The sequence below is a fragment of the Pleurodeles waltl genome, chromosome 5, assembly GCF_031143425.1.
Source record: "Pleurodeles waltl isolate 20211129_DDA chromosome 5, aPleWal1.hap1.20221129, whole genome shotgun sequence".
NCBI classification, from domain to species: domain Eukaryota; kingdom Metazoa; phylum Chordata; class Amphibia; order Caudata; family Salamandridae; genus Pleurodeles; species Pleurodeles waltl.
The window spans coordinates 290181582-290207490 of record NC_090444.1 but is presented as its reverse complement, the minus strand read 5'-3'; the positions used below and the strand labels follow the sequence as shown (position 1 = coordinate 290207490).

General features: G+C 43.2%; 1 protein-coding gene across 1 annotated transcript in view; it reads left to right on the top strand.

Annotated features, from left to right (window-relative positions):
* LOC138295629 (mucin-like protein) overlaps positions 1 to 25909 on the top strand; it is a 447313-nt gene that overhangs the window by 39503 nt on the left and 381901 nt on the right. Inside the window, exon 4 of the mRNA XM_069234035.1 lies at positions 1321 to 1927. Coding sequence (XP_069090136.1) covers positions 1321 to 1927 — 607 coding nt within the window. The remainder of the gene's footprint in view (positions 1 to 1320; positions 1928 to 25909) is intronic.

Below are 25909 nucleotides of genomic sequence, written 5' to 3'. Positions count from 1 at the left end.
ACACACCTGGGCAGCTGTGTGTTAGTAGGGCCTGAAGCCCAAAAACATACAAAACCAACAAAAGACGGAGCATAGCCACATGAAATAGTAGCTGCATGATTTCTGAAGTAAAAGTCTTCAGGACCACTACAGGATCGTGGGTAAAGCCCACAAGCTCGAAACAAAAAAAGTTAAATCTAGTTGGTGTCTCTACTGGAGATATATGCCAAGACCTAACATCTTGTTAGGTCTGGGCATATGAAATGTGTCTGTCTTTCATAAGAGACTTTATGCATATGCTTTCATTTCCATTTTTAGGTGTGCCTGATTGATACTTTGTGACAGTGGAGAGACTCATGTTAATGTTCAAGCCTGTAGGCTTGCTATTTTTGCTAGTGAAAATTGTTAAAGGCAGTAGACCTTTATTATTGATTTGTGAAATTCCTGACATAACTGTAGGTCTGACTATTTGACTGTGAAAAACCTAATGTTGATGTGGTAGACCTTTCAGTGAACATCACTATTTTGTCAGGTCAAGGTCTGCAAGTGCACAATATGTTGCATGTAACAGTGGTGTAACAAAACTGGATGCCCCCCCGCACAGAGAGGGCCCTCTCTGGACTCAGTTCAGGTGCTGTGCTGAGGTGGCCCCAAGGAGCTCGGGCCCCCCGACACCGCAGGGGCCGCGGGGGCCTTTGTTATGCCACTGACATGTAATCTCGCAGATAATAGAAACGGTCAAGGTGTTCCTTAGAAACTGTTATTCAAAAGCTCTGGTGGTATATTGATTTACTACATGTTAGTGTTAAGGAAGTATTTCCATTTCTAGCCCACAACATCTCCCTGAGTCGATCATAGGTTCTCTGACTGCCATCTGTCTGAGAGTCAAGTGCTGAAAGTGGTATCTGGGCCCCGTTTGACGGACAGTAGTACAGAGTCCCAAGGACGCCTGAGGTAAAAGTCTCTCCTGGATGCTATTGGGGCTCATTAACCTCTGATTGCACTGGGGCCTTCAGAATTGGATTTCTTACAAGGCTGGCACCTGCTGTCCTTTTATCCCACAGTCAGAATGGGGGTTATTTAACTAACGTTCTTTCTATATCTTTGCAATCTTTTAAGGCTAAGTTCCGGTCGTAGCGCCAGCAACAGATCATTCCATCAAAAGTTTGGAACACAACATATGAACAGTGATGCAACCCATTGTATGCAGTCAAGGAATATCTATGATTATATTAACTAAAAATAAAAACATGTAATGATGCTACTTTCTCCCCCAGTTCAGGTATAGTGTTTCGTATCCATGCCTTGTAAATTGTAAGATTATCTCTTTTTTTTCTCTAGACAAACACATTTCAGTGTATATTGGCCACAGACGGGACACGTTCTTTTGGATTGCTAAAATATTCAGAAATGCTCTGGGTAAAAGGACGAAGGATCCATCATAGGGCTTTGATAGGATTCACAAACGGTGCAGGATATTTTTACAATGATCCAATAACCAAGACAAATAAAACATATGAAGCAGGAGGAAGATACAGGCCTCACCAGGTGCCCGGAAACACAAACAAGACTGGGCAGTGGGCTTTCAGACTCGATCTGAGTAACACAACTATCAAGATCAGTTCTCAGCAGAAATGCTGGCGTTGGTACTTGTCTGAACCGGACCCTTCCCTTTGGAATGATGGACTACCAGCATGTCCCTGCCACAGATCCCAGGTATTAATTGATAGGACTTTTGTTTCTGAGATCCTACCTTCCAGAAATGCAACTCTTGTCAGGACCTTAAGAGCGGCACAAAGTAATGGAACCGTCTTTCAGTCTATCATCCCCAACCGGTTTTTGGCTGGGCGTCGGTGTCTTTACAACACAGATGGATACCTTATCTATGGCATCAGTGAACGCTACTTTGTCTATGCACAAGATGTGCAGGGAACCCAGGACCACATAGGTAGGTGGAGGTGACTAATCTACCATGTTTCTTCAGCTGAAATATGTATCAGATTCTTGTTTGATTTACTGTTCACAATGCTTATAATGGTGTTCATGTTAACTAAACGGCTATAAAATTGCAATGCAAGCAAATTGATCCGGAATTCTTAGGAAAGCGGGGTGTCGAAAGGAATGACTATGAAAAGAATATCCTCTCTAAATATTACATGAAAGCAAAAAGGTATTAATGAGAGGAATAAAAATAGCATGAGTTGATATTCTTCTGGTCATCAGTAATATCAGTTTCTGATATGGCCATCCAATCCATGGACAACTGAGTGTTTGTAACAGTGGTGAGTGAACGCCCACTGTACTGGAATAGGTTAGTCTTCAAACCTTTGCAGAAAGCAAGCAAATGTATTGTTACACACACATATTCCATCAAAATGTTCTACATTTCTTGGGTTTGAAATGGAAAAGCTTTCAAACAAGTCCTGATCCTATTGACTATGGATGGAACCAGTAGCTCTTTATCACTGTACTGAAGGTTCCAGCAGGAACGATATAATATAAATTTGTTCATGGCCTGGGACATTGATATACATCCTTAGTGCATAGTAGTCAAGACCTTTAATTCTCTCCTGACTAGGCAGACAGTGGTGAGAGCACCTGATGATCGAGACATGGCTTTGAGGTACAACACTTATTATTTCTTGCATCACCACATTTTTAACCACATGAGGTTGAGTAATCTCCTTGTTAGCTGTGCCAGCAAGTAGCACATTGCTGTAGTCACTCTTTGCTCCTATTCCTAGAATAGCTCCTGCCAACATTGTTCTCATGGGCTCCACATGTTTGGGAATGCCTCGATGAAGAAGCTCAATGAAACAAAAAGAGGCTGCAACAATTGCATTTGTTTGACTCTCCTGACATATATGTGCATCAAGTATTACTTCCAAGGTCATAGGTTTGTCTTTAATGGAAATAGCAGTGCAAATAATTGATGACTGTCCTTGATCTTCCTCAGTGTATGGTCTGGCATGTGGAAAGAAACAGTTTTTTTCTCTATTCAAGCTCAGCCAGATTTGAAGCATCTGTTTCTAAATGGGTTGAAAAATGCAATTCACTAAGTTGTAGTTCAACATCTCCTGTCAGAGGTATAATAATCTGAGTATTGTGCACTTAATTATGATAAAATTCCATTATATCTCTCAATTGTTCATGTAATGAACGTAAACACACATTGAAGAGTAAGGGAGAAAGAAATGAGCTCTGTTCACGGGGGGGCCCTGCTTGAGAGCTCTTGACTGGGCGGGAGGGGAGCCCTCAATGTACTTTGCAGGGGGGCCCCATCAAGTTTCATTAGGCCACTGAAAGAATTAATTTGCTAGGTCCATAATGAAAGGTGGCTAAGCTGCATAGGAACACTTAATTACACTGAGTCCCAGATTTACTAACAGTTTGCTCTTGGTATGCATCACAAAAGAGACACAAAGCAACACAATGTGTTGGGATTTACTTTTCCAAACAAAACCTTTTTGCACTGAAAAGCAGTCTTAAACGTAACACAAAGTAGCATGGTGCGCTAAGTTGTGCTGCTTTGTGTCACAGGAGCGTACAATTGATGGCAGATGAGAATTCCCATGCAACCACCCACAGGTTTTGATGCAAAGCCCTCTATACTAAAAAAAAATAACCATCTACTAAGAAAGGTATACATGGCTTTACATCAAAATTGTACACCCTAGTGAGGCAGGTTTAATTTTGGACAAAAGATTTCTTTTCATCAACCTTATCAAATTTGCATGTGTGCTGTACTGTACAGAACACATGCAAACTAGCATGTTGCAATAGAAGGAGGCCCTTCCAGTTCAAAACCCATCGTAGACATCAAGCACACACACTTGCATTATGGCGCAAGGGTGGGTGCATTTCAGAAGGCAGCCAAAAATGTGCCAGTACAGGAGGGGAAACAGCACCATATCTTAGTAGATATAGCACTGAGCTCTTTCCCTTTCATGCAATAAAGTGGAACAACTTTGGATCACTTCTTTGAAAATTTGCTCCTGTATGTGTAGGGGTCCTCTTCTGAGACGGTTGGATTCATGGCTCATTTTATACTACTGATTTCTTCTTCAACCACTAATCTGATATGTTTCTTAACTGGGTCTGTTAGCACGTGTTTGGATCCTATTATGCCACTTCCGTGGCTTAAGATGTCTTTTTCCATTTGGCATTACTTGGCTAGTGGATAGAATTTTATTGTCAAAAACGGCATGCTTCCACTGGCACCACTGCCCTCAACAGTCCACGGAAAATGATGTTGCAGTAAAGGGCATCATTGCACTGAGCTCACTTTTCGAGCCCGATCCAGAGGGATACAGATGTGGGGAAAAACAACAAACTAATATTTAAGAGCACTCAGCACCTCCTTGCGCCACATTAGCGTATTGTTTTACGCTAATGTAGCTTGATGGCCACAGCAAATCCCAATTAGATTAGAAAAAAAACAAAAGGTGGCTGGGAACCAGCAGAGGCAAACATTATAATGTCCGACAGAACGAGGCCACACAATGTGCCAATTTTACAAATAGCATCCTCCACAATGAAAGTTCGAATCTATACTTATATCTGTTTTCTCTGATCATGCCTCACTTCATTTCGCCCCATTAGCAATAAGCTTGCACAAATGATTAAAAACACTGTGCGGTAATCAGATAAATTGGCTTAACTGATATCTACCCAAGTTTGCTTTCAAAAAAGGAAAAGGAAAATATTTATGTGATAATATGGTTTATGTCAACTTTGCAAAAAATTCACTGATCCAGCATATTTTGGAACTGTAAAACCTGAAAAAATTCATTGACCACTATCAGTGCGGAAGCTGTATTGTATGCCCTTTCATTGAGAAAACAAAAAATGTGTACATGGTAAAGTCAGACGCAATTCGACCAATATAGAGAAAGCTAGTTTGTGTCCATGTGACCTTCTCTGCTTAGGTTTCACACAAGCTAATCATTCTGAAAATAATATACACTAACAATCACTGAATTAACCCACGAACCACGAAGCAGGTGTGAGATGAAATTGATTTTTAATATTCTTGAATGAAAATGGGTCATTCTTTGTTATAAAGTTGACAGCGGTTTGAACATTTCTGAAGTATGGAACAGTACTGTTATGTCACAATTTGATTTGTAGCGTTGCTCTGTGTCCCCTTCCGCTATATTCTCCCCCTGATTATCACTAGTATCACTGATCTTTGTTATGGTTTCTCCAAATACATTTTTTAAGTCGTCCATAGCAGCGCGCAAGCGCTGGTGCGCTGCTTTTCTGACTTGTTGGAATGTATCTGGGCTTTTAACCACGCCCACCTCGCGCCCATCACTGTCACTCCTTCAAGGGCTTGCCTTTCAAAAATCCTTTGTTTTCGTTGGTAACTGCTTTACGTTTCTCCCTCCTTCGGGCGATTTTGTTACAGCCTTTGCCATCAACCCAGTTACATGGATAATTCCGCTACTGCTGATAAATTTGACTGCGAGTGAACTTCTTTTGCCTTTTGACCCTATCCTTCCTGCTCATGGCAGCACTTTGAATCTACTTGCTTATGTCAACTGCTTTACTTTTTATTTTCAGTTTGTGTGGCAAGAAAAGTCCAGTTAGAAATTTACAACGTTAATAGCTCTAACTCGAGCAAACACGAGACCTATTGCATTGCAAATGCTTGTTGTATCTGGGCAGGCAATAAGTACTCATAATGTGCACTTTTCACAATAGTCTGCTGGATTGTTCCTACTTATCATGAATCGTTTGCTGATGGACAATGTCATTGTTTTGTTTTTTGATGAATTTATATACGTTTTGGCTCTTCATGTATTTTATTTTTTCAAATGTATTCAGATTTTCTGATATATTGTAACATTATCACACCTTTGTCAAAGCATATCAACTATTTGCCAATATACATATTTTGATGATCGTTATTTTATTTGTTTACCCATTCACTAGCCCACTTATTGAGCGGTTCATTTCTTAGCAACCTTCTATTTTTATAATCCTCGTCACTTTCGACTATATCTTTGTTTAAATTATTATTGTTCCTATGAGTTATTCTTTGCAGATTAAGCATTTTTTACAATATTATACTAACAGCATCACTTCTAACGAGTCCCAGATAGTCCTGAGCTCTGCTTTCTTGGACCATGTTAAATTGCCAGTCCCCATTTGGAGGAGCTGAGACACCTGCTTGCACACCACAGATATTTACTTCAGCGGTGCCACCTCTTCAGATGTTCCCTACAGTAAGAATTTGGGTTCTTGGTTGGCTGAGGTGTGAGCCCTGGTCAAGCAGCAACCACAATTCTTATCATGGTGAGGCACAAGCTAACCCTACATTAACCTATGCTCAGCCCTTTGGTAGCCTGGCACAGAGCAGTCAGTCTTAATTCAGAGGTAATGTGAAAAGTATTTTGGTAATATTTCAAACAGTAAGAAAGTGAAACAGTACAGAAAAAGGATCCCACACCAAGCTAAAAAAAAGTAAAGTTATTTTTCATAGATGACACAAGACTAAAACGACAAAAATCCAACCAGTGGAACCAGTAATACGCATGTATAAAGATTTCAATGAAAATAGCACCATTAAGGACAAAGCGCCAATTGTGGATACCTGGTTGCCCTGGACGGAGCAATGTCAGAAGTTCAGCCCGACCGCAGTGAAGCATGGGCCAGCTACAGGGACCCAGTTAGGCCTGCTGAACAAAGTGCCTTAAATCCTGGTTTGCAGAGAGTTGTGAGAGTCCGTGTTGCAGATGGGTTATACAGCCAAAGCAATGCATAGGTTCAGAGGTGTGACGAGGTTACAGTGTGTGGCCCTGCGTCATTGTTGAGGAGTCAGTTGATGAGGGCTTGCAATGAGAAGTCTGGCACCGAGGATGTATCAGGCAGTCAGGGCGGCTGTCAGTTCCAAGGAGCTCTGAGGGTGCCATGCAGAGTCTCGGGCCATCTTCGAAGCCACTGTCGACAAGGGATGTGAGGGTCTGCACTGAGTATGCATAATGCAGCAGCGGTTTGGATGGGGGGACGGGCTGCAGTGCGATGCTGGCAGTACCGATACACCCATCAGTGATAATGTGTCAGTTCTGCTTGGGAGTGTGCTGCACAGCAGAGAGGATGGATCGATTCCACTGGAACCACAAAGGCTAGTAGAGCACTTTAGGACCACTTCCAATGATCCTGGACTTGGGCAGCACCACTGGCAAGGTAGACTCACAGATGGCAGAGTCCAGGTGTTGGGATAGAGGTCATTTGAGCCTTCCGTTGCTGAGGCTCAAGCCAGGAGGCCAGCCAACTATTCCTTGGAGAGAGTCTGGGGTCCTGCGTTCAACAGATGCAAGTCCAGTCCTTCTCACCCAGGTAAGATGGCAGCAAGCAGCAGGCCGACACAGCTGGGCAGCAGTGTTTCAGAAAGGCAGTCCAGGGGTGTGGCAGTTCTTTCAGCAACACAGCAGTCCTTCTTCCTGCAGAGTATCTATAGGTCCAGAAGAGTACTGAAGAATTGGTATTTGAGGTCCAGTATTTATATCCAGTTATGCCTTTGAAGTGGGGAGAAGCTTAGAGAAGCATATATATGAAGTGCACATATGCCCAGCTTTCCTTGCCCTGGCTTCATACTAACTACAGGGGACATGCACCCCTTTGTGTAGAGGCAGTATATGACCTATTCAAGTGTAAATGGGGCTGTGCTCAGCTTCCCTCTCCCATCCTGCCAGTGATGGCCAATCCAGGCACACCAAACCTCCTTATTGTGTGTGGCTGTCTAGGAGGAATACACAAAGCCCAACTGTCAACTACAGCCAGTCATGTGCCCCAGAGACAGTCTGCAGCCCCCAAATGGCTAAGGCAGGAAATGACAATTTTGAAAAAGTGGCATTTTGAAAATTGTGATTTAAAACCCAACTTCACAATAAGTCAGGATTTTTCATCACAATTCCAAAGACCCCAAACATGAACTAGTTTTCTGTTCCCATTTGGAAATTGTAGCATTTTAAAAGCAATAAAGTAACCCCAGCGCATTTTTTTTCGCTACCAGAACATGTGAAGCTTAAAAGTACATGGCCACCTTTTATGTACAATACACCCTGCTTCTGGGCTGTCAAGGGCCTACCCTAGGGATGATTTACATGTATTAAAAAGGAAGCTTTGGCATTGGCAAAATATTTATTTTACCAGATCGAAATGGCAGTTTAAAACTGCACAGACAGGCTGCAGTGACAGGCCTGAGACATCTTTAAAGTGCTACTTCGGTGGGTGCCACAAACAGTGCTACAGTCCCACTAGCAGCATTTAATTTAAAAGCTCTGGGCACACGTAGTGCCACCTTACTAGGGAATTACAAGTAAATGAAATATGCCAATTGGGTATAAGCCAATTCTAACACATTTGTAAGGAGAAAGCACATGCAGTGGTAAAGTGTGCAGAGTCCTAAGGCTAGCAAAAACAAAGTCAGCAAAACAAGAGGCCTGAAGGCAAAAGGTTAGGGTGAAAACCATACCAAGGATGCTAAATCTAACACCTACTCCTTTGCAAGGAAAATATTTTCAGCCATCTACCTTATTATTTGTAAACCTGGGCTTTTGACTTGTTTAGATCCTATGGGCCTCATTATTATTCACATTGCAGATTCTGTCCATTAATTGTCTAATTTGTTGGGCCTTCATGTTTCATTTCATTTTCCCATTGCAGTTTTTCAAGATTGATTCACACTCGTGCTTCAAGTGTTTTCTTATATTAATTTTTCACGTTTTGCAATATTCACAGGAACTGTCATTTTTTGCATTCAATTTCTCATTTGTGCCCTCCTTTTATCTTTAAATTAGAGCCTATTGTTCTCCCCTATATAAGCTAATTGTTTACACCTTGGCCATGTGTAAGGAAATGCCTCCTTGGCATGGTTACCCCCTGACTTTTTGCCTTTGCTGATGCTATGTTTTGAATTGAAAGTGTGCTGAGGCCTGCTAACCAGGCCCCAGCACCAGTGTTCTTTCCCTAACCTGTACTTTTGATTCCACAATTGGCACACCCTGGCATCCAGATAAGTCCCTTGTAACTGGTACCTCTGGTACCAAGGGCCCTGATGCCAGGGAAGGTCTCTAAGGGCTGCAGCATGTATTATGACACCCTAGAGACCCCTCACTCAGCACAGACACACTGCTTACCAGCTTGTGTGTGCTAGTGAGAACAAAATGAGTAAGTCGACATGGCACTCCCCTCAGGGTGCCATACCAGCCTCTCACTGCCTATGCAGTATAGGTAAGACACCCCTCTAGCAGGCCTTACAGCCCTAAGGCAGGGTGTACTATACCATAGGTGAGGGTACCAGTGCATGAGCACTGTGCCCCTACAGTGTCTAAGCAAAACCTTAGACATTGTAAGTGCAGGGTAGCCATAAGAGTATATGGTCTGGGAGTCTGTTTTACACAAACTCCACAGCACCATAATGGCTACACTGAAAACTGGGAAGTTTGGTATCAAACTTCTCAGCACAATAAATGCACACTGATGCCAGTGTACATTTTATTGTAAAATACACCACAGAGGGCACCTTAGAGGTGCCCCCTGAAACTTAACCGACTATCTGTGTAGGCTGACTGGTTCCAGCAGCCTGCCACACTATAGACATGTTGCTGGCCCCATGGGGAGAGTGCCTTTTTCACTCTGAGGCCAGTAACAAAGCCTGCACTGGGTGGAGATGCTAACACCTCCCCCAGGCAGGAGCTGTAACACCTGGCGGTGAGCCTCAAAGGCTCACCCCTTTGTCACAGCACCGCAGGACACTCCAGCTAGTGGAGTTGCCCGCCCCCTCCGGCCCCGGCCCCCACTTTTGGCGGCAAGGCCGGAGAAAATAATGAGAATAACAAGGAGGAGTCACTGGCCAGTCAGGACAGCCCCTAAGGTGTCCTGAGCTGAGGTGACTCTAACCTTTAGAAATCCTCCATCTTGCAGATGGAGGATTCCCCCAATAGGATTAGGGATGTGGCCCCCTCCCCTTGGGAGGAGGCACAAAGAGGGTGTACCCACCCTCAGGGCTAGTAGCCATTGGCTACTAACCCCCCAGACCTAAACACGCCCTTAAATTTAGTATTTAAGGGCTTCCCTGAACCTAAAGATTTAGATTCCTGCAACTACAAGAAGAAGGACTGCCGAGCTGACAAACCCCTGCAGAGGAAGAACAGAAGACACCAACTGCCTTGGCCCCAGACTTACCGGCCTGTCTCCTGCCTTCCAAAGAAACCTGCTCCAGCGACGCTTTCCAAGGGACCAGCGACCTCTGAATCCTCTGAGGACTGCCCTGCTTCGAAAAAGACAAGAAACTCCTGAGGACAGCGGCCCTGCTCCAAAAGAACTGCAACTTTGTTACAAGGAGCAGATTTAAAGACCCCTGCAACTCCCCGCAAGAAGCGTGAGACTTGCAACACTGCACCCGGCGACCCCGACTCGACTGGTGGAGAACAACCAACTCAGGGAGGACCCTCCGGCGACTCTACGACTGTGAGTAACCAAAGTTGTCCCCCCTGAGCCCCCACAGCGACGCCTGCAGAGGGAATCCCCAGGCTCCCCCTGACCGCGACTGTCCGAACTCCATTTCCCGACGGCTGGAAAAGACCCTGCACCCGCAGCCCCCAGCCCCTAAAGAAACAGAACTTCTGTGCAGGAGTGACCCCCAGGAGGCCCTCTCCCTTGCCCAGGTGGTGGCTACCCCGAGGAGCCCCCCCTTGCCTGCCTGCATCGCTGAAGAGACCCCTTGGTCTCCCATTGAAACCTGAAGGAAACCCGACGCGTGTTTGCACACTGCACCCGGCCGCCCCCGCGCTGCTGAGGGTGTACTTTCTGTGCTACTTTGTGTCCCCCCCGGTGCCCTACAAAACCCCCCTGGTCTGCCCTCCGAAGACGCGGGTACTTACCTGTTGGCAGACTGGAACCGGGGCACCCCCTTCTCTCCATTATAGCCTATGTGTTTTGGGCACCTCTTTGACCTTTGCACCTGACCGGCCCTGAGCTGCTGGTGTGATAACTTTGGGGTTGCTCTGAACCCCCAACGGTGGGCTACCTTGGACCAAAAACTCAAACCTGTAAGTGACTTACTTACCTGTGAAAACTAACAATAACTTACCTCCCCCAGGAACTGTGAAAATTGCACTGTGTCCACTTTTAAAACAGCTTATTGTGTTTTATGTAAAAAGTATACATGCTAAAGTAATGATTCAAAGTTCCTAGAGTACTTACCTGCAATACCTTTCAAATGAGCTATTACATGTAAAATTTGAACCTGTGGTTCTTAAAATAAACTAAGAAAAGATATGTTTCTATAACAAAACCTATTGGCTGGATTTGTCTCTGAGTGTGTGTACCTCATTTATTGCCTATGTGTATGTACAACAAATGCTTAACACTACTCCTTGGATAAGCCTACTGCTCGACCACACTACCACAAAATAGAGCATTAGTATTATCTCTTTTTACCACTATTTTACCTCTAAGGGGAACCCTTGGACTCTGTGCATGCTATTCCTTACTTTGAAATAGCACATACAGAGCCAACTTCCTACACCATGCTTGCGTTTATTCAGCCCTTTTCAGGTTATTTTATTGCAGGTTTTTCGCTTTTGCTCTGCAATTAACCTATGATGACCCCTCAAATTATTCCATTAGACTGTTTAAATTGTGGATTTAGGATCAAAGATATGACTGAGATAGTGTCTCATTGAAAGAATAGTTTCAGGTAAAAACAAACACTATCAGCTCTTGCTGATACAGCAGGTGACCTCTTGAAACAATACAATGTTAGCTAGGCCACCATGTCATTTACAGCCCATTTGGCAGAACCAACCCCCCAAATTGAAGGTTGTCTCTGTAAAGCTCATACCTTTCATGATTTTCCCAAATCTAAAAAAAACTGCACCAGAACCCCATCCTAAATAGGGCTGATATTTGTGTACTGTCCATCTGGAGATCCTGAGGTGGGTGAAGTGCCAGTAAAGGGTTGTTTACAGCCAACTTAGTTTCTGCCATGAGAGACAATTGTTTCCTCCACCTCTAAATGTCCTTTCACCACAAGATAAGTAGGCAGGGTGTCTCCTAGTTTTTAGCAGATGCCACACATCTGCCACTTTCTAAGTAACTTCTAGGCCGCTTCGTTACAAGGTGTCTGTTAATCCTGATTTAGTCAGTAACCAAAGTTACTGGCCAAATCATGATTAGAAGATCTGTGATAATTTCACATCTCACTATTTCTGAAAGGAAGTAAAGTCCCTGAGGTAAATACTGACACATTCTCCCTGTAATTCCTTATTTCTACTCTGCCAATTATGAAATACACACCAGTAGCCACGTCCACCTTCAGCATATGGTAAAACTAGCATAATCAGTTGAATTCTGCCTCTACATACAAAACAATACATGTCCCATTAGTAAGGAGATTAATAATGGAAGCAAAATGCTGTAGCTTGGCACAAAAGTTAATTTTAAGGAATGGGCAAAGTGGGCCATTGCCCAGGCCCCCCATCCTTTTAAGGGCCCCCTGATTAAGTTTTCTTTCTCACTCTTTTTTACTCTGTCTCACTTTAATTGATTTCTCTATCAGACCCTCTCTCCCTTCTTGTCTGTACCTCAGGCTCTTCTTCTCTCTACCCAGTCTAATTTTAAGGAGTTTTATGTATGTCTGGGAGGGAGGTGAAGAGTTTAACTCCTCGAAATCCCACAGAGTCACAAAAAAACTCCGCAAGATTCCACATACAGGTGGAAATATGCATGTTGCACTGCTTGAGCTGTGATTTAGCACCCGGAGCTCGTTCTGAGCTGAAAAATCAGTGTGAATGGCACTACCCAGTGTCCCAGAGGGCTCAGCCTTTCAAATTTATTTTGCTACAACTTGAATACATTTTCTACTTGAGTAGCAGCTTTCTGACCGTGAATAGTCACAACCACCTGCATTGGAGAAATCTTGCTGGGTTTCCGTCTGGCAACTGAAAATCTCATTAGGGGACGCCAAACCTCACTTGCCAACTTGCCAATTGTGAGCTGTGCACAAGAAAAAACTCTGCCACACAACAGTTGGCAGAATTTGGCCAGAACTCTGCATTTCAAGCATAATGTAGAGTGAACAAAACTCTGACAACTCTGCTGGCAGAGTGAAATATATCACCCACCCCTAGTTTTAAGCACCTGTCAAGATATATTTCAGCTATATGTGTGTGAACCTTTAAGTATAATATTGGTTGGTATTGTTAACGCGTCCCTTTATGATAAATTATTACACATTGGGACTCGTTTTAGGCCAATGAATCTCTTGACCCTGTTGAGAGAAACCTTAGGACGAGATAGCTAATCAACATGTCAATCAATACGTCAATAATATCATCAATATTTATCACCACAATGCACTTTACTTTAGTCAATGACATTTAGTTAAACTCAAGACACCACCATGACCTTTCAGTCATGAATAACCACACAGGTTTAGTATAAATTAGTGATATTTATTCCCTATTGGTTACAATACTACTAGCAAGTTTATTAGTCTCAAAACCAAGAAACACAATAGCATAGTCACAATATGGCAACTCTGATAAGATTTCATCAAAGCAAGAATCACAAACATTAGAATATAACACACCGTCAGCATAGATTATTCTAAGCAGAGTATATTAGCGCATTGTTCAACAAAACGAAGATTCAGTCATTTGTCTATTTGCGTCAATTTAGTGAACCCCTCCCAACTAACCTCTAATTAGCATTAGCATGTTGGGCTTCATGCAAAACAATTTAGTAACATCAATTTGGAAAACACCTAGCTATGGTCTCTGTCAAAAGAAAAGCAGTTGGTACCTAAAAAGGAAAGCAAATAGACAATCACAATTTCATTGTCATATAGTTACCCTCCAAGTTTGGTCAGCATTCAGGTTCTGTCTTCGTCCTCAGGACATCAGTTGATTCGCCATCAAAAGAGATTCAGCTCCAGCAAAAGGGGAAAAGGGGCACTTCCCTCATAAGGAGGTAAAGTGTAAATGGGCAATCAAAGGATAGAATGGTTTTAAGAACCAAACAGCAAAGTCTCTAAGCAAAGTGACAAAGTGTCTGGGTCATAGCAAATAGCATCAGCATCTCCCCCTCTACTAGTTTCCTGCTCCCTAATTCTAATTTACTTCTTGGTGACAAGGGTTTTTATCCCCTTTTCATGGTACATTCCCCTAAAATCTAATTGGACGAGGGGTTGCACCCCACTATCTTTAACCAATTAAAAACACATTAGCTCATCAAATTTGTTATCCCATAACAGTTCTCACGTATTTTATTGGTGCTTATGATTGACATCTTTACTGGATGGAATGTCCGGTATGATTTCATCGTCTTGTGTTCCTTTGCACATCTTCGGTCAGTGGCTCCATTGTCTGTTCCGGTTTAAGCGACCTTGCACATAGTATAAATCTACACTGTTGCATTCAGCTAAAAATGTTACTACAGGCAGGGTGAATTTCATGGGAGCAGATCTACTACAGTTACATTCAACTTCTAGGTTTTGGAAAAACAAGAGTTCATGTCCTTTAGCAAGTCAGCACACTGCACGTTAGAAAAATACATTTAATATGAGAGTCAGGCAGCTAGGCCTCGACTCATGCTAACTAAGGCCTACTGCTTTATTAGCAAGAATCTAATACATTTAACCTTTCAACATTAATGTAAAATCACAATTTAATAAAACATTTCATCATTATTAGTCAGTTTCATTAGTTCCCGTATACATTGGCGGACACTCCCCGTGGGCACATTTCAAGTGCACGTTTTAGCAAAACATGTTAATACAGTTTCTATGCGGCATCATTATACAGTAGTTCATAAACATTTCATGTTAATATAGATTATATAAACTACGCTCTCTCAGTCCCTCCTCTGATGACCTTTGTCATCACACAAACCTTTCCCTTTCAACCTTTCACTTTAAATTTTTCACCTTGTGCATGATGTGCATTTCAACATCCGGCCCTTTGTATGAGCTTTCCCAAATTTCATTGAACATTTTCTCCCTTTCATTTTCTTCATTTCTTTTACTTCGTTTTGTCAAATTTCTTTTAATTCTTTCATTAATTTTGCATGCTCCCCATAATCCCAATAAACAAATCAGAACAATCAATAGACCCCCTAATATTTTTGCAAGTACCCCATTCCAAATATTACTAAACCAACTCCCTACTCTGGTAATTCCTTTTCCAACTTTCTCCCAAACTCCAGGTTCCTTCAGCTCCTTTAAATCTGCAGTATATCTTGTTAGGTTAGTAAGCATACTTCTAATCTTTTTGCTATTGTCAGCTATGAACGAACATCAATGGCGCTCGTTAAGCATCTTACAGACTCCGCCGCTCTTTGCTAAAAGAAAGTCTAAAGCAAGCCGGTTTTGAAGAGTCATAGCTCTTTCCGCTGCAAGTTCAGTATCCATCAGGAGTATAGCCCCTGTGAAGTTTGTCAGCATGTTATCCACAATAGTAGACAACTTTCGAATCTTTATGGAGTTTAAGATAACCCCTACTGAAGGAATTATGGCTCCAAATATGTCACCAACGACAGCAGCCGCTGTCTCTCTCTTTTGTCTAGCATGTTGTAATTCAGACATTTTAGGTATTTGTTTTAAGTCATCAATCTGGTAAATCTTTGGGAAAACTATTCCCAAATAACATGTCCCATAGCATCCCTTTGGAAGACAGTAATAAGCATTAAGCCCACATATGTAATAGATCCCAGGGATCGCTGGATCCTGTCCATTTAACATGAATGTCCATTTACTCTGAAACAAAAACACATGCCTGCATTCACTCGTTCCCACAAATAAAGTGTCATGCTCAGATTTTGGCCTATATATACAAAGCCTACCTACATGCAATGTATCTATAGCTAATTTGCCTTGTGTCTTTATTGCGGTGTAAGCATAATCATTTGCATATGTGCGTTTTTCTAACCCCTTTTCTAGCCTTTCTTTCAGTGCTTTGCGCCTATCATCAGTGTGATCTAGAAAGCTCTTCTCTACAGGTGTTAGTAAACAGGTTAAATTATTGCGATGCGCATAAGCTGTCCCTAAGGTTAGTGTCGGCTCAAAGAATCCCCTAACTAATTTTATACTGTGCTCTTTAGCCAATTTATTCAGAAATTCAATCACAGGCACAAAAGAAAACACTACATCTAAATTAGAGTAAATATATTGCACATGTTCCTGGTCATAGAATCTTGTTAGCAGCAAACTACAGCTTATCCCATATGTTAGAGGCAAACTATGATAGGTGATCCCTTTTTGTACAGATGACGGAATCTTTGTACACACATAACAGTTTCTCGCATCCATTGTATCAATGTACTCATTCAGCAAGCAATAGAAGACGTTAGTAGAAAGTTCCCCCTTTTAATGAGTTCCCTCATGTAAGTATTTTGTATCCTGCTCAAACTTTTCCCACAGTGTTAGTGTAGCAGTCTCAGGTTTTGAAGCATTGTTAGTCACCTTCTTATCCAACCAAGGCATTCCCACAATCACACCTATAATTATTATTGCACACACAATACCTAAGATAGCACTTAACCAAACACACCCTACCCTTTTTGCTACTACCTCTAGTGTAAGCCATGATCTGTAAAGAATCAGATAGCAGAAGATATAAGACAAACAATCAACTTGAGGACGATTTCAAAGTTCTTTCTTCCTTTTTTTTTCTTCTTCTTAATGCAAAGTCTCTTTTTCTTTCTGCAAGTATTTACAGCATTTCACTCACCCCAGGACCCTTTTGTCAAATCAGGTTAACGGCTTGTCATAATCGGTTTTCAGAGTCAATTTAGGTTATCAGGGTCACATCCAGTAACTCTCAGTTTCTTTTCTCAGTTTCTCAGCTTTCAATTTTAACACAGTCTCTTTCTCTAGTTGATTTCAGGTGCAGTAGTATTGGCCTGGTACCTCTCGATCAAAACAGAACATTAAGAATTCTTGTTGCCATTCAGACGTCGTTGCATTTGCCCATTCAGGACCTTCGTACCTTCTATTTGCGACTCTTTTTCTTTTCAGTCTGTGTTCGCTTTGCAACTCTCCTTCACTGAGATCCTCCTTTCTAGTTGTATCAATTTCTTCCTCTAGTGTGTCACCCGGGATCACTTTCTCCCTTGCAGCTTGCTTCTTTGGCCAGTCATCACCTTTATGCGTTTTCTTTCTGCTTGGCCTTTCAGGACGCTGAACAGCACCATCCTCTTGTGCTATGGTGCTCTCTCTTGACAGACCTGCAAGCGGCTCAGGAGGAGTTGATGTACTTTGACCTCCTTCTTTTCCTTCCCCCTCGTCTTCAGGATCTGTAACAGGCTCAAGTTCAAACCCGTATCCGTCTGCTTCTGGGAGAACCTCTCCTTGTCTTGGTTCTCCTGCTGCCTCCGCTGAGATAGGCTCACTGTCACCTCTCTCAAACTCGTTTACTGTTTGAGGGACTAAGCCGTCCTCAGTGGGCTCTCCTTCAGTCTCAGTTCCCCTTTGAATACTCTCTGGCCCTGAGACTTCCTTCCCTGCAGTGGTTGTTTTGGATACTTCAAGTTCCTCATCAGTTAGACAGGTCACCTTCTTTGTGTGACTGGCACGTATCCAGTTTAGAACACCTGCGCATTTCACAGCAGTGGTTGTTGTCAGTATCACTTGATATGGCCCCTTCCAACGCGGCTCCAAACACGACTTCCTCACATGTTTCTTGACAACCACCCAGTCACCGGCTTTCAGAGGGTGACCTGGATCACTGATCGGTGGCAATGTGTTAGCCTCCACCTGGTGAGAAAAAGAGCGGACCACATTAGCCAGACCCTTGCAGTAGTCCAACACCATATCATCCGTGATATTCACAAGAGCATTTGCCGGTACTGCGGGCAACCTCATTGCTCTGCCCATCAAAATCTTGTGGGGGGATATTCCTGTCTTCTTATCAGGTGTGTTTCTCATTGACATCAGCACTAAGGGCAGTGCATCTGGCCACTTCATATTGGTAGCTGCACACATTTTTGCCATTCTCGACTTCAAGGTACCATTCATCTGTTCCACTAGTCCTGATGCTTCAGGGCGGTAGCTACAATGCAGCTTCTGCTCAATGTCCAATGCAGCACACAAGAGCTTAATCACCTCATTGTCGAACTGTCTGCCCCTAACTGATTCTAAAGAGACCGGAAATCCGAACCATGGTATTAATTCTCTAAGCAACAGCTTTGCTACTGTGAGACTGTCATTTCTACGTGTAAGGTAGGCTTCAATCCAGTGACTGAAAACGCACACAATCACAAACATGTACCTCAAGCCTCCACACACAGGAATTTCAATGAAATCCATCTGCATCTTGCTAAACGAACCTCCAGCTCTCCCTATGTGGCTCAAAGTCTCCACAGTTCCTTTTCCTGCATTCATCTGTTGACAGATGATGCACCTGTGACAGATAACCTCTGCAGCTTGTCTGAATTTCGGATTGAACCAATCAATTTTGAATAATCTGATCATTGCGTCTCTCCCAAGGTGTGCCTGACCATGGTAAAGCCTTGCAAACTGTGATAAAAGACTGTTTGGCAAAACCAACTTCCCCTCCACTGAGACCCACAAGTCGACAGACCTCTGTACACATTGCATTCTTTGCCAGGAGCGTTTTTCCTCTCTGCTAGCACGGCCCTGCAGTGATTTTAGCTCATCTAATGTATCAACCACTCTTAATGCAAAGTTCAAGCGTGTTTCATTTTCAGTTTCAGGTAACAGTTCCTACTGTTCCTTGAACGATATACAGTTCAATGCGCAAAACCTTGCGACTTGATCTGCATAGCCGTTTCCCATTGACACAAAGTCTTGTGACTTGACATGAGCATTGCATTTCACCACGGCAATTTCAAGAGGTAACTGAATCGCCTGCAACAAATCTTTAATTTTTTCGCCATTTTTCACTGGTGAGCCAGAAGAGGTCATGAAACCCCTCTGTGACCATAATTGGCCAAAATCATGTACAATTCCAAATCCATATCTGCTGTCAGTATAGATAGTGACTTTCAGGTTTGCAGCTGCATGGCATGCCTTAGTAGGGGCAATTAATTCAGCCACTTGTGCGGAATACACTCTTTTGAGCCAGGAAGTTTCTAGGATACCGGTGATTATACACTCGGCATAACCAGCTCTCAATATTCCGACTGAGTCTCTCAAGCATAAACTATCAACAAACATAATGTAATCATTCTCTTCTAACTGTGTATCCTTAATGTCAGGTCTGGGTTTGGTGCATAGTTCTGTTACCTCAAGACAATCATGCTCTACTTCCTCAGTATTATTAATCTCAGGAAGTAAAGTTGCCAGGTTCAATACAGTACACCTCTTGAGAGAAACATTCGGAGACCCCAGTATAATGGTCTCATATCTCGTTAGCCTAGCATTTGTCATGTGCTGAGTCTTAGTTCGGGTTAACAGAATTTCAACTGAATGTGGAACCATTACTGTTAAGGGATGTCGAATTACTATGCCTTCACACTGTGTGAGGCTCTGACCAGCTGCTGCAACTGCGCGCAAATAACCCGGTAAGGCTGCTGCGACGGGGTCCGAAGTAGCTGAAAAATAAGCTACTGGGCGGTTTGCACCTCCATGGACCTGTGTTAAGACAGACAAAGAACAAGCATCACGTTCATGACAAAACAGCAGAAAAGGCTTTGTGTAATCAGGCATACCCAAAGCTGGCGCCCTGCACATACACTCTCTCAGTTCCATGAATGCCTCAAGCTCTTCCTCAGACAAGATTATGGTGCCCGGGTCATCCTGAACGTCTTTACCTGTCAATTTCACCAAAGGTTTGGAGATAATCGAAAAGTTGGGAATCCACTGGTGACAGTAGCCCACCATTCCCAAAAACCTCCTGACATCTCTTTTTTGTTGTCGGGGGATTCATCTGCAGTATGGCTGTCACCCTTTCTTTGGATATTCTCCTGGAGCCCTTTTCAATCAAGTGACCTAAGTACTTTACCTCTCTCTGACAGTATTGCAGCTTCTTTGGAGACACTTTATGTCAGTTTTTTCCCAAATGGTTCAGTAAGGCAATTGTGTCATACCTACAGTCATCTTTTGTTCTGGATGCAATCAGCAAGTCATCAATGTACTGTACCAGAGTCGAAGTGAAAGGCAATTCTAATGACTCCAAGTCCTTCTTTAATATCTGATTGAAAATAGACAGTGACTCAGAAAACCCTTGAGGAATTCTGCACCAACTGTACACCCTATCCAGGAATTTGAAACTGAAAAGAAATTGGCTGTCCTCATGAAGAGGCAACGAAAAGAATGCTTGAGACAGGTCCACAACTGTGAACCACTCTGCATCACTTTGAACCTGAAACATGATCACTGCTGAATTCGGCACTATGGGGCAACACTTTACCACAATCTCGTTTATTTTTCTCAAATCCTGCACAATTCGGACCTTTCCACAAGGCTTTTTCAGACCCATTATTGGTGAATTACACAGGCTGCTCATCACTTCTTTCAGAACTTCTTGCTTTACAAAGTCTGCAATTATCTGTGATACCTGGATGAGGACATCTTGTGCCATGTGGTACTGCGGTACCTGAGGAAACACTGCGTTCGGCTTAACCTGTACCTTAACTGGTTCTACTCCCTTTATCAGTCCTACTTCTTTTCCTGTCAGGTCCCACACCTTCTCTGTCACTGTTCCCTGCAACTCAGGTTGCAAGTCAGTTACTGTAAGCATTGGGAAGAAGGTTATCAAAGGGTATTCCTCATTTGTACTTTCTGTCTCTAGATCTGTAAATTGTCCATCGTCCCCTTCATCATCACTGTTTGTCTGCACTTCAATTCCTTCATTAGAACAGGTAATCGAACATTTCGTTTTGCACAATAAGACTCTTCCTAGTAGGGACACTGGACTAGAATCACAGACTACAAATTTATGTAATCCCTGGAAGTTTCCAATCTCAACTTGAACTGGGTCTGTAATCGGGTTTGTCAAATACTGATTTGCCACTCCTACCACCCTTATGGTACGCCCTGAAAATGGCAATTTCGGAATCTCTGCACTTCTGACTGTAGAGCGTGTAGCTCCCGTGTCAACCAGGAATGAAACCTTGTGACCCATCACCTTTCCTTCTACATAGGGTCCCCTCTGATCTACTTCTAGGGACGCTGCAAGCCTGCACTCCTCACGGTCAGAACTATCATCCGACCATTCATCATTTATTCCATCCTCACCATGCAATGGGAATTGCTGTACTGTATTATTTTGACTCATTGTTTGGCCTGTGACCTGCTGAGGAAGCGTCACCTGTTGCTGTCCCATCGGAGCTAATGGCAATTGCATTTGCTGTCTAGGTACTATGGGAACCTGCTGTTGTACCTGCTGCACTTGTGCTGGTTGAACACGCGGTATTTGTATTTGCTGCATGGGCTGTAACCCCTGCATCAAAACCATGTTATTCTGGAAATTCTGATTTTGGCCCCTCACCTTTGGACCCCTCACATTTTGAAATGTACCGACATCATTGCTTTGTTGAACAACACCACACTGCACCACATTTGGACATTCCCACTTCCAATGCCCTACGCCCCTGCACGCGTGACATGGTGACACCTTTTTCATCCCCTGTACATAATTTTGAACCACAACAGTATTCAAGTCTGGACCGCGGTTCACAAAACCTCGACCTCTCGGTTGTGCTTGAAACATGCCCTTTCCTTGCAGTTGCTGCTGAATCATCTGCTGGATTCCGTTTCCCTGCATCCCTGCTTTTGCTGCCTTAACCTGCATCCCCATCACCTTTTCCTTCAACTTGCTCTGCTTCAACTCAATCTCGTCACTACAGTATTTCGCATACTGCAACACCTCATCAATCGGCTTTGCCTGCCAACAGATTAAATGATTCTTAATCATCTGGCTAATCTCTGGTCTCAGCCCTTCAACAAACCTGAACACAAGCTGATTCATGTCTTTCGGCTCAATAGTCTCAGTGCCACTGTAATGTTTGAACTCTTTCAACAATCTCTCATAGTAAGCATGAATTGACTCTTTAGCTTCCTGTGAAGTTCGATCGATTTTCTGCCAATCAGTCACTTTCTGGGACACTTTTTGCTTCAAGAACTCGATCACTTTATGATAGTACTTCATCACCTCCTCAGATGGTGCTCCAGTCACCATATCCCTTGCAGGCTCCTGTGTCGGCCAGTCCACACCCCTCTTGCACTCAAGCCATAGATCAGGTGGAATTATAATCTCAAACAGGGTATTCAAGTCCTCCCAGAGACATTTCGCAAGCTTCACAAACCTATCTGTCTGCTGGTACCACTCTATTGGCTTTTCCCTCAATCTGGGATAAACATTTGTGAATGACAGAATGCCTCCCCTGGACCCGGCACATGGACCAGCACCCCTCCTGCTGTCTCTCTCATTGGTAGCATCTTTACTGTGCCCATGTCCGGTGTGGCTTTAGCCTGATTTGGTTCCGGACTTTCGCCCTTCTCTTTATCTCTTTTCTTTGCCCATCTGCCTTCCCACTTCTCTAAGGCACCCCAGATTTGCGCACTGTGCAGTATCTCTTTAAGATGCGATTTCATTCCGGTAGATCTCATGTGCTCAAAATCTTTAGAATCGAAGTCGAATCTGTAGCTTCTTTTCAAATGTTTAGTATTTGCAATGTGTGCCTTATATTTGTCCGCCAGGTTTGCGAACCTCTGATGCACCTTGCCCACTTCTTTAGTGATCTTAGGGCACAGATATCTCAATTCTGCTTCTGTGTATGACTCTAATCTGTTTACCCCCATTGTCCTTCCACTAGTTTTGCAGCTTCTACGCCTAGTCTCACAAAATTCAGGTATTCTTCCTTTTCTGGCTTATCTGCGGTTACCGCAGTATTTTGGGAAGCATAAGTCTTTTCTAACAACTCATTTAATTGTTGCGCAGAAAAACCTTGCACGAAATGTTCCCTGAATGCATCAGTGGTGACTGTGATGTATTTGTACTCATTGTTTGTGGGGCTAGCACACTTAACCCTGCTTGTCTCATTGCCTCCAAATGAGCCCCAATAGGACTGAGGTCTAACAAGGACCTGAGTCCTTCTGCTGATTGTTCTCTTGGTGTCATTGGCTGGGGATTTCCTGTGAACCCTCCTCTTACTACCTCTAGGGTTCTCACTCCCTGATCAAACACATCAGGCTTACCCTGCGCATACAATGGCACTGGGGGACCAACAGTGATTGGTAATGATATGGCAGCTGGTGTCTGACCTGGTCCCAAACCCCGTGGAGCAGTAACTCCCAAAGCTTGACTCACTGTAGCTGGTGCAGGCAATAACGGAGGCCCTGCTGCTGGATTATAACCCGGAATCAGCTGTTGCTGCGGCTGGGGCAGCAATTGCGGAGTTGGCTCAATCTGCACTAGCCTTGATCTGGTATATATCGGATCAGGCGGCACCATTAGACTCGTGTTTGTCTCTAGTATTGGGACGTCTGGATAATTCCTCTGTATCTGTGGTTGAGGTTGCAACTGTATCTGCGCGTCTGGTGCAGTGGGTACACTGACACCATCCTGTATCAAAACCGTATCACTCGTCTGCATTGTATTTGTAACTTTCCTACTCTGTGTCTGGTTCCCAGGACCCGCACTAATGCTTGGAGCAGTATCATTTATGGCATATGGTGGCGGGCGATCATGTAACAACTGATTACAAAATTCTTCATCGTCTGAGTCGTCTTCGTCTACCCAAGACCTCTGAGTCTCCTTAGACTTATTAGAGCCCTTGTCTGTCTTACAGGTGGCTTTCTTTCCCTGTGTCTCATCTTCTTGTGTAATTGCCGGAAACAATTTAAGTCCTTCAACTATTCCCCTTCTCCACATTTTGCTCTCAGTGTCCCATCTAGCCTCGGCTAAAGTCTTTTCTGCCCTTTTTGTTCTCCTTTCAAGTTTTTGCTGTCTTTGTCATATGGCCAATAAATCCCAGACTGCTAACGCCTCACATTGAGCTGGTCTCGGAGGTGGCTTTTGCACACTTAACATCCACCTCAAGTTCTCTAAAATTCTTGTATTGAACGTTCCAGGCTCTGGAAACGCTACACATCCCTCCTTCTCTGTTAATTTGCTCCACTGCTTCATCCACAGGCAAGGCGCAACTCCCTTCTCCTCCATTACTATATAATCTGGAGTACCCTCAGGCGGTGTAGGCTGCCCCTCACTTGCCATAATGTATGCGTTTACTTTCAGAGCGCTCTTTATAGCCTTGAAAAAAATCATTTTTGCATCTTTTATTTTTGTTTTGAATCTAATCAGGAAGTGACTTTAATTCGCAGAACACTCTTCACCTGCCTTTCTCAACCTAAGCACAGACGGCTGCCAATCTGTGCACGACCCCTCTCAGCAACTGACCTATCCCAGCGCGGCACCACTGACGTCACACTCACACACTGCAGCTGACAAAGTCTTGCGGCTTGTCCTCCTTGCACCGGATTCACACCAAACTAATGCAAAATTACTGCGAGCACCTTTAACAACAACAACTCAAATTTGATGGTTTACTACAGGAAGGGTACACAATCCCTTCAGAACTTTACAGAGATTTCACTTGAAGCCTCGGCCGCTACTCTCTCCTTCTCAGTTCCCGTCTACGCAAGCAGAATTCGACCCGCAAATCCTATTTTCGACTTGTCAATGGTTTGTGCTAGTGCACTTTAGAACTTGCCAAATCTCCATTGAAGGTTTCACACACACAATTTGACTCAAACTCGACTTGTCAACCACCCCCGATTGACCTAATAACCGCACAAATTACAACATAAACCCCAAGTGTCTCCTACACTTGTCAATATACTCCGGAGTCTAAGACCACGACGGGTCCGTACATCAACCAACCACATGGATAATTTTTGAGCACAAAGCGCCACATTCACATGAAGTTTGCCGACTTCCCTACTCTCAAACTGCGGAGTACGCCCACTCCTACTAAAACATCATTACCTGACCTAAAACCACACAAACTTCACAAGTCACCTGCAATGAGCATGAGCTGAGCAAGCGCAAATTCTATACCACACATGCTAAAACGCCGAGAACATCCCCAACTCACTTAGGCAGGCTTCCGAGGTCCCAGGAAAGTCATGGTTAATTTAGAAACGCATCATACCTCCAATTTGCATTATCTCCGAAAAATAATCTAAACAATAATTCTCCGTCATGGGGCCCCAGAGGGCCTAAACTGTCGCTCTGCTACCAGAACTGTTAACGCGTCCCTTTATGATAAATTATTACACATTGGGACTCGTTTTAGGCCAATGAATCTCTTGACCCTGTTGAGAGACACCTTAGGACGAGATAGCTAATCAACATGTCAATCAATACGTCAATAATATCATCAATATTTATCACCACAATGCACTTTACTTTAGTCAATGACATTTAGTTAAACTCAAGACACCACCATGACCTTTCAGTCATGAATAACCATACCAGTTTAGTATAAATTAGTGATATTTATTCCCTATTGGATACAATACTACTAGCAAGTTTATTAGTCTCAAAACCAAGAAACACAATAGCATAGTCACAATATGGCAACTCTGATAAGATTTCATCAAAGCAAGAATCATAAACATTAGAATACAACACACCGTCAGCATAGATTATTCTAAATAGAGTATATTAGCGCATTGTTCAACAAAACGTAGATTCAGTCATTTGTCTATTTGCGTCAATTTAGTGAACCCCTCTCAACTAACCTCTAATTAACATTAGCGTGTTGGGCTTCATGCAAAACAATTTAGTAACATCAATTTGGAAAACATCTAGCTATGGTCTCTGTCAAAAGAAAAGCAGTTGGTACCTAGAAAGGAAAGCAAACAGACAATCACAATTTCATTGTCGTATAGTTACCCACCAAGTTTGGTCAGCATTCAGGTTCTGTCTTCGTCCTCAGGACATCAGTTGATTCG